The sequence below is a fragment of the Ambystoma mexicanum genome, chromosome 4q (assembly GCF_040938575.1).
Source record: "Ambystoma mexicanum isolate Mex_15411 chromosome 4q, UKY_AmexF1_1, whole genome shotgun sequence".
NCBI lineage: Eukaryota > Metazoa > Chordata > Amphibia > Caudata > Ambystomatidae > Ambystoma > Ambystoma mexicanum.
Window position 1 is genome coordinate 1,310,679,965 of NC_090928.1, and position 10,573 is coordinate 1,310,690,537.

Here is a 10,573-nt window from a genome sequence, read left to right on the forward strand (position 1 = left end):
TCTTCCTACTTCGTGTCAGTCCGACAGTCGCTTCAGGAACCGTGAGCCTGCAGGATCTGCCAGGAACGTCTGCCCCAGCTACAGCCTTCTTCTGCTTTAAAGCTACTGTGCTAATCCGGTTGTTCGTTCCGTTCAACTGCAGTGAAAGTGTGTGAAATCTTTCGCCAAACCGAGGGCTTGTCCTTCCCTATTCTGTAAAGTAACTTTTCGTCTGACCAACTTCGTTCTGAACTCGTGGCAAAGACTTAACCGCAAACTACTCTGAACTGTGTGATCCTCTGCAAAGATTCTGGCCCACTGACTTTGGCTCCTGTCCCTCTTGATTTGATCTCCTCACCGTAGTTGCCTTTTCTAGATTGCCCTGCTTACTTACTTGTTGGTGCTGCTTAACTTTTGCCTAACTTTGTCTTTCCCTCCCTTTTTAAATTGCTGGAGTTCCATTTTGTTCACTCTTCATTTTGAGCTTAACTTGTCCAGAATCTATTGGGTGCGGTGTAGTCTATTAAGAGTGTGATTTTTCAACTGCTTTTACTTAGTGAATTGTTTTATAAATGATGTGTAATGGGGCCTTGCATGGCCTCTCAGTCTCTGTCACTCTGGGGCTGAATTTGCACCCCACACATTAAGGCAGAGATCTTTGGAGGTGCACCAATCCTAAATCATGGATAGACAGTCATGAATGAGCGAGAGAGGAGAGGAGGCTGAGGGGAGTCTGAGAAAGTGCTGAGTGTCATCCGCATAGCACTGGAAATTAGAGAAGGTTGTGATCAGGTGGGCCAAAGGGGCCAAGTAGACATTGAAGAGCCAGTGTGACAAGATAGAGCTATACGAAACACCACCAGTGGAGAGAGAGGTGGTAGAGAGAAAGGACCCAGGTTGGACCTGGGAGGGTTGGTCCAGGGGGAAGGAGGTTGACCACTCCAGGGCCTGATCCGTGATGCCCAGGTTCTCACGGATTCGATTCATCAGGATGGCATGGTTGATCATGTCAAAAGCAGAGGAAAGGTCAAGGAAGGCTGGAGTCAATATTAGAGAGCAGATCTTCACGGGTGTTCAGGAGAGCATTGCTCTGGCTGCTCTGAAGCCAGACTGATGGTCATGGAGACAATCTACAGATGCAGAGGGGAGAGCAAGCTGGGAGATGGCCAGGTTTTCCAGGCGTAATTAGAAAGATGCAGGTTAGGGAGGGCTGTTGTGTCAAAGTGTGAGTCAGACGCAGGAGTAGGATGAGCAGAGAAAGTAGAGGCAAAGGCACCCACTGACACACGCTTCATGGGTTGAATGACCGCAAAGGTATGTGGCAGTGCTGGGGTGGGCTTTGCCTGAGGGACAGAGGGTTTCAGGTAAGAGGAAAGCAGAAAGTGGTCAGTCTAAGAGAGAGGAGTGATGAGAGGGTTTCAGAGGGGGATGTCTGAGGAGATGAGAACAACCGAGGTGTGCCCGGCAGAATGTGTCAGACCAGAGGGTAGAATGGAGAGAGCAGGTGTCGCAGAGGTTGCGAAATAGCCAAGAGGAGGGATCAGAAGCATCCAGGTGGATGTTGATGTCTCAGAAGAGGAGAAGTTGAAAGGTAGAGGCAAGAAGAGAAGAGGAGAGGTCAGACCATTCTAAGAGGAAGAGGGCAATCTGGCCAAGTGTCCTGCAGATGGTGGCCACAGTCAGAGAGAGGCCAGGAGAGATAGCTTGCCTGCAGACCAGGCATTAGAAGCTCTATTAGTTCTATTAGCTCTATCACCTGCTATATTAGCTCTATTACCTGCTCTATTAGCTCTATTACCTGTTGTATCCGCTCCATTACCTGTTTTATAAATTCTGTTACCTGCTCTATTAGCTCTATTACCTGTTCTATTAGCTGTATCACATGCTCTATTAGCTCCATTACCTGCTCTATTCGCTCCAAAACCTGCTCTATTATCTCTATCACCTTCTGTATTTCCTCCATTACCTTCTCTATTAGCTGTATTACCTGCTCTATTTGCTCCATTACCTGCCCTATTAGCTCCATTACCTGCTATATGTTCTCCATATACCTACCCTATTAGCTCCATTACCTGATGTATTAGCTCTATTAACTGCTCTATTAGCTCCATTACCTGCACTATTAGCTCCTTTACCTGCTCTATTAGCTCCATTACATGTGCTCCTAGCTCCATTTTATGTGCTATTAACTCCATTTATTAGCTCCATTGCCTGCTCTATTAGCTCTATTACCTATTCTATTTGCTCCATTACCCGCTCTATTAGCTATAGTACCTACTCTATTACCTGCTCTATTAGCTACATTACCTGCTCTATTACCTTTAGTACCTGCTCTATTCGCTCCATTACCTGCTCTATTAGCTCTATCATCTGCTATATTAGCTCCACAACCTGCTCTATTGGCTGTATTGCCTGCTTTATCAGCTCCATTACCTTCTCTATTGGCCCCATTACCTGCTCTACTAGCTCCATTACCTGCTCTATTAGCTCTAATACCTGCTCCATTAGCTCTATTACCTGCTCTATTACTTGCTCTATTAGCTCTATTACCTGCTCTATTTGCTCCATTACCTGCTCTATTGGTACCATTGCCTGCACTATTAGCTCGATTGCCTGCTCTGTTAGCTCTATTACCTGCTCTATTAGCTACAGTTCCTGCTCTATTGGTACCATTGCCTGCACTATTAGCTCGATTTCCTGCCCTGTTAGCTCTATTATCTGCTCTATTAGCTCTATTGCCTGCTCAAGTATATCCAGTACCTGCTCTATGGTCTGCTCTATTAGATCAATTGCATGTTCTATTAGCTCCAGTACCTGCTCTATTAGTTCCATTACGTGCTCTATTAGCTCCATGACCTGCTGGTTTAGCTCCAGTACCTGATCTACTAGCTCTGTTACATACTCTAGTACCTTCCCTATTAGCGCTATTACCTTCTCTATTAGCTCCATTACCTGCTCTATTAGCTCCATTACCTGATCTATTACCTGCTCTATTAGCTCCATTACCTGATCTATTAGTTCCATTACCTGCTCTATTACCTGCTCTATTAGCTCCATCACCTGCTCTTTTACCTGCTCTATTCGCTCCATTAACTTCTCTATTACCTGCTTTATTAGCTCTGTTACCTGCTGTATCACCTGCTCTATTAACTCCATAACCTGCTCTATTGCCTGCTCTTTTAGCTCCATTACCTGCTCTATTAGCTCCACTACTTGCTCGTTTGGCTCCAGTACCTGATATATTAGCTCCAGTACCTGATCTATTAGCTCCATTACCTGCTCTATTACCTGCTCTATTAGCTTCAGTACCTGCTTGTTTAGCTCCAGTATCTGCTCTATTAGCTCTATTACCTGCTCTATCGGCCCCATTACCCGCTCTATTAGCACCATTACTTGCTCTATTAGCTCCATTACCTCTTCTATTAGCACCATTACCTGCTCTATTAGCTCCATTACCTGCATTACTAGCCCCATTACCTGATCTATTAGCTCCATTACCTGCTCTATTAGCACCATGACCTGCTCTATTAGCTCCATTACCTGCTTTACTAGCTCCATTACCTGCTCTATTAGCACCATTACCTGCTCTATTAGCTCCATTACCTGCTCTATTAGCACCATTACCTGCTCTATGAGAACCATTACCTGCTCTATTAGCTCCATTTCCAGCTCTATTACCTGCTATATTACCTGTTCTACTAGCTCCATCGCCTGCTCTAGTATCTCTATTACCTTATCTATTAGCACCATTACCTGCTCTATTAGCTCCATTACCTGCTTTACTGGCACCATTGCCTGCTCTATTAGCCCCATTACCTGCTCTATTAGCCTAATTATCTGCTCTATTATACCCATTACCTGCTCCATTAGCTCCATTACCTGCTCTATTAGCTTCATTACCTGCCCCATTAGCTCCATTACCTGCTCTATTAGCACCATTACCTGCTCTATGAGAACCATTACCTGCTCTATTAGCTCCATTTCCAGCTCTATTACCTGCTCTATTACCTGTTCTACTAGCTCCATCGCCTGCTCTATTATCTCTATTACCTGATCTATTAGCACCATTACCTGCTCTATTAGCTCCATTACCTGCTTTACTGGCACCATTGCCTGCTATATTAGCCCCATTACCTGCTCTATTAGCCCAATTACCTGCTCTATTAACCCCATTACCTGATCTATTAGCACCATTACCTGCTCTATTAGCTCCATTACCTGCTTTACTGGCACCATTGCCTGCTCTATTAGCCCCATTACCTGCTCTATTAGCCCAATTATCTGCTCTATTATACCCATTACCTGCTCCATTACCTCCTCTATTAGCTCCATTACCTGCTCCATTAGCTCCATTACCTGCTCTATTACCTGCTCTAGAAGCTCAATTACCTGCTCTATTAACTGCTCTATTAGCTCTATTAACTGCTGTATCACCTGCTCTATTAGCTCCATAACCTGCTCTTTTAGCTCCATTACCTGCTCGTTTAGTTCCATTACCTGCTCTATTAGCTCCAGTACTTGCTCGTTTAGCTCCATTAACTGCTCTATTACCTGCTCTATTAGCACCAGTACCTGCTTGTTTAGCTCCAGTACTTGCTCGTTTAGCTCCAGTACCTGCTTTACTAGCCCAATTACCTGCTCTATTAGCCCCATTACCTGCTCTATTAGCACCAATACCTGTTCTATTAGCTCTATCCGCTCCATTGCCTGCTCTATTAGCTCCATTACTTGACCTATTAGCTCCATTACCTGCTCTATTAGCTCTATTACCTTCTCTATGGGAACCATTACCTGCTCTATTAGCTCCATTGCCTGCTCCATTAGCTGCATTACCTGGTCTATTACCTGCTCTATTAGCTATATAACCTGCTCTATTAGCTCTATTACCTGCTCTATTAGCCCATTACCTGTTCTATTAGCTCAATTGCCTGCTCTATTGGCTCCATTACCTGCTCTATTGCCTGCTCTATTAGCTCCATTGCCTGCTCCATTAGCTACATTACCTGGTCTATTACCTGCTCTATTAGCTCTATAGCCTGCTCTATTAGCTCTATTACCTGCTCTATTAGCCCATTAGCTGTTCTATTAGCTCAATTGCCTGCTCTATTGGCTCCATTACCTGCTCTATTGCCTGCTCTATTAGCTCCATTACCTGCTCTATTAGCCCCATTACCTTCTCTATTAGCCCCATTACCTGCTCTATTAGCTCAATTACCTGCTCCATTAGCTCTATTACCTGCTCTATTACCTCCAGTACCTGCTCTTATTTCTGCTCTATTAGCTCGATTGCCTATTCTATTAGCTCTATTCCATGCTCTATTAGCTCCATTAACTGCTCTATTACCTGCTCTATTAGCTCCATGGCCTGCTCGTTTAGCTCCAGTACCTGCTCTATTAGCTCCATTACCTGCTCTATTACCTGATCTATTACCTCGCCAGTCCCTCCCATGTGTAGCCTCACACATGCTCTCCTATTACCTCTGAATATCATGGTTTCTTTTTTTTAAGGTTCATCTACAGACGATGTCCTGAGCACAATGTATCATATCCGGTTAATCGCTTTTTTAGGCCCATCGGTGACGGGCAGATCAGTGCTGCTTCACCCGTGATCAGTACAACGAGGTCTTTTTAACCCCCCCCCCAAAGTCGAGGCATTAGTTGGGGTGCAGAAATGTTGGGAAGTTTCAAAAGACACATCTTGTTTTTCATTGTTGCTCGCACCCAACGCTAAAGGGTTAATGATCAGACAAAGGGGTCCGAATTGCCATGGGGGTGGTGTTAAATACCCTGCATGTTCATTGCACCTATACAAATCTCTTGACCCCCTCATACACCCTGGACCTCCCCATACACAAACCACTTTACCCCCATACACCCTGTACCTCCCCATACACAAACCTCTTTACCCCATACACCCTGACCCTCACCCCGTACACAAACCTCTTGGCCCCCCCATATACCCTGGACCTGCCCATACACAAACCTCTTTACCCCCCTACACCCTCTACCTCCCCATACACAAACCTATTTACCCCATACACCCTGACCCTCACCCCGTACACAAACCTCTTGACTCCCCTCATTCACCCTGTACCTCCCCATACACAAACCTCTTTACCTCATACACCCTCTACCTCCCTATACACAAACCTCTTTACCTCATACATCCTGACCCTCACCCCATACACAAACCTCTTTAACCCATATACCCTGGCCCTCACACCATTCACAAACCTCTTCCTCTCTCTTACACCCTGACGCTCAACTCATACACAAACCTCTTTACCCCATACGCCCTGGCCCTCACCCCATTCACAAACCACTTTACCCCCATACACCCTGACCCTCGCCCTATTCACAAACCTCTTGACCCCCCTCATACACTCTGCACGTGCTCATACACAAACCTCTTTACCCCCTACATCATGTACCTCCCCATACACAAACCTCTTTACCCCATACACCCTGACCCTCACCCCATACACAAACCTCTTGACCCCCCTCATGTACCCTGGACGTGCTCATACACAAACCTCTTTACCCCCCTACATCCTGTACCTCCCCATACACAAACCTCTTTACCCCATACACCCTGACCCTCACCCCATTCACAAACCTCTTGACCCCCCTCATGTACCCTGGACGTGCTCATACACAAACCTCTTTACCCCCCTACATCCTGTACCTCCCCATACACAAACCTCTTTACCCCATACACCCTGACCCTCACCCCATTCACAAACCTCTTGACCTCCCTCATACACCCTGGACGTGCTCATCCACAAACCTCTTTACCCCCTACATCCTGTACCTCCCCATACACAAACCTCTTTACCCCATACACCCTGACCCTCACCCCATTCACAAACCTCTTGACCTCCCTCATACAACCTGGACGTGCTCATCCACAAACCTCTTTACCTCATACACCCTGACCCTCACCCCTTACACAAACCTCTTTACCCCATACACCCTGACCCTTACCCCATTCACAAACCTCTTGACCCCCCTCATTCATCCTGTACCTCCCCATACACAAACCTCTGTACCCCATATACCCTGACCCTCACACCATTCACAAACCTCTTCGCCCCCTCTTACACCCTGACCCTCAACTCATACACAAACCTCTTTACCCCATACACCCTGGCCCTCACCCCATTCACAAACCTCTTTACCCCCCATACACCCTGACCCTAGCCCTATTCACAAACCTCTTGATCGCCCTCATAGACCCTGGACCTCCCCATATACAAACCTCATTATCCCAATACACCTGGCCCTCATCACTTTCACAAACTGCTTGAGCCCCCCTCATACATCCTGACCCTCAACTCATACACAAACCTCTTTACCTCCTCATACACCCTGACCCCATTCACAAACCTCTTTACCCCCATACGCCCTGAATGTTATGCCAGTTTTTACAAGCAAAGGATAATGGCAGTGAAATATCCAACCAAAAAACTCTACCCCCCACTGTGCCTCCAGAGTGTGAGGCGTTTAGGAGAGTAGTCCTAGAGGCACCCGGTCACTGCGCTCTGTTAACATGCTGAGCAGGACTCACTCAAGTGGAGTGAATATGTGAGTGGCCGGTGTCTAGAGTTCATAGTAAACAGTCTGCTTCTGTCACTGGGGTTACTGTGTTCGGCTGCTACACACAGTGAACTGAGGATTAGGGGCTGGACACTGAGCCACAAGCCCACATCACTATCTGCTCTGGTTACCTGTGAAATATCTCACAATGTTTACCTCTGCAGGGAATATTCCAATACAAAGGCGCGCGCCGGGTGTACTGCGCCAGCCGCATTACAGAAAACAGTTCCTTTTCAGGGTGTTTCCGGTTAGTCTCCAGAGAGCCACGTGCTTACTTGAGCTCTGCCTTGAAAAGACCAAGTGAATGACATGTGCAAAGTCCACCCACTTTTCTTATTTGTAGGGAGTGTGCCCTGATGACGAATTCCCACAGTGTACCCCAAGCCAGAAGACAAGAGGCAAGTGCCCCCACAGCAACGAGTGTCATGCTGCCAGCATCCCCCCCTCTCTTGCTCTCCAGGACAAACAGACTCACCAATCATCGAACCTTTAAGGTTACTGAGTGGGATATCAAGTGGAGTGGGCATAACCAGCCATCAACCACTGACCGTCATGATAAAGGGAGCAATCGTCCATAAACCACTGACCGTCAGGACAAGGGGAGCAACGGGGACATCAACCACTGACCGTCAGGGCAAGGGAAGCGACAGGGCCATCAACCACTGACCTTCAGGATAAAGGGAGCAATCGTCCATAAACCACTGACCGTCAGGACAAGGGGAGCAACGGGGACATCAACCACTGACCGTCAGAACAAGGGAAGCGACAGGGCCATCAACCACTGACCGTCAGGATAAAGGGAGCAATCGGCCATCAACCACTGACCGTCAGGATAAAGGGAGCAATCGTCCATAAATCACTGACCGTCAGGACAAGGGTAGCAACGGGGACATCAACCACTGACCGTCAGGGCAAGGGAAGCAACAGGGCCATCAACCACTGACCGTCATGATAAAGGGAGCAATCGTCCATAAACCACTGACCGTCAGGACAAGGGGAGCAACGGGGACATCAACCACTGACCGTCAGAACAAGGGAAGCGACAGGGCCATCAACCACTGACCTTCAGGATAAAGGGAGCAATCGGCCATCAACCACTGACCGTCAGGATAAAGGGAGCAATCGTCCATAAATCACTGACCGTCAGGACAAGGGTAGCAACGGGGACATCAACCACTGACCGTCAGGGCAAGGGAAGCGACAGGGCCATCAACCACTGACCTTCAGGATAAAGGGAGCAATCGTCCATAAACCACTGACCGTCAGGACAAGGGGAGCAACGGGGACATCAACCACTGACCGTCAGAACAAGGGAAGCGACAGGGCCATCAACCACTGACCTTCAGGATAAAGGGAGCAATCGGCCATCAACCACTGACCGTCAGGATAAAGGGAGCAATCGTCCATAAATCACTGACCGTCAGGACAAGGGTAGCAACGGGGACATCAACCACTGACCGTCAGGGCAAGGGAAGCAACAGGGCCATCAACCACTGACCTTCAGGATAAAGGGAGCAATCGTCCATCAACTACTGACCGTCAGGACAAGGGGAGCAACGGGGACATCAACCACTGACCGTCAGGGCAAGGGAAGCGACAGGGCCATCAAACACTGACCTTCAGGATAAAGGGAGCAATCGGCCATCAACCACTGACCATCAGGGCAAAGGGAGCAACAGGGACATCCACTGCTGACTGTCTGGACAAAGGGAGCAATCGGCCATCAACCACTGACCATCAGGAAAAAGGCAGTAACAAGGACATCAAGTGGAGTGGGAACAACAGGCCATCAACGACTGACCATTGAAGGTGAGAGGCCCTGCAGGCCTGCTGGCGAACTGTCCAAGGGAGTCATTAAAGGTACATCCCAGGAGGGAATAAGACCAAGACCAAGTGAATGACATGTGCAAAGTCCACCCACTTTTCTTATTTGTAGGGAGTGTGCCCTGATGACAGTACCCACAGTGTACCCCAAGCCAGAAGACAAGAGGCAAGTTCCCCCACAGCAACGAGTGTCATGCTGCCAGCACCCCCCCCCCCTTCTCTTTCTCTCCAGGACAAACAGACTCACAAATCATCGACCCTTTAAAGTTACTGAGTGGGACATCAAGTGGAGTGGGAATAACCAGCCATCAACCACTGACCGTCAGGACAAGGGGAGTAACAGGGACATCAAGTGGAGTGGGAGCAACCGGCCATCAACCACTGACCATCAGGATAAAGGGAACAACAGGGACTTCAAGTGGAGTGGGAACAGCCGGCCATCAACCACTGACTGTAAGGAGATAGGAAACAACTAGCCATCAACCACTCTTGTGGCCTTGTAGCAATGCAAACCAATTATGTTCTGTGTAATTTTCGCACAATAAGGAGTACTGTAACATGTCAAATGTGTGTGTGTGTGTAAATTATAAAGCTGAGGGCACGTAGTGATCTTTCTTTTTCGGTGTCAGGGGGAGTTGGCCTATATTTGTGGTGCTTTCCTGGCTCATTGGGCTGCAGGTAGGTGCCCCTTTTTGGGTACTGTTAATAGTACAAACAAATAGGTTTTGTGGAGTTGCAGTACCGCTGACAACATACAGATGTCCTCCTAACAACTCTGTGAGGACCTCTGTATGTTGTCAGTGGTACTGCACCTCTCCAAAAAATAATAATAATTGTCATTCTGGCGGCTTAATGAGCTTGTATTCTGCTTTTACTCAACAGGAGAAACTTTGTGATGTGAAATGTGTAAAGCAATATGATAGAGCTCCGTGCTATCATCAGTGATGTGTTTAGAGCTGTCACTATCACCAGAGATCTGTCACTATCATCAGTGACCTGTTGAGTGATCTGCCTCTGTAATTAGTGACCTATGAAGCGAGATGTCTCGCATTTCTATCTTTGACTCACAGCGCGAGGTCTCTCAGACTGGAGAGACCTTCCAAAAATTAGTTAACTCCGGAATCACCGCCACACGAGGTGCGCGTGACGCCGGAAAATAGTGACAGTAATTTAC

General features: G+C 47.5%; 1 protein-coding gene across 1 annotated transcript; it reads right to left on the bottom strand.

Annotated features, from left to right (window-relative positions):
- Positions 1-4,095: 4,095 nt before the first annotated feature.
- LOC138467400 (uncharacterized protein PF3D7_1120000-like) lies at positions 4,096-4,809 on the bottom strand. The gene has a single exon (XM_069607350.1). The coding sequence runs from the start codon at positions 4,807-4,809 to the stop codon at positions 4,096-4,098; it is 714 nt and encodes a 237-aa protein (XP_069463451.1).
- Positions 4,810-10,573: the final 5,764 nt, after the last annotated feature.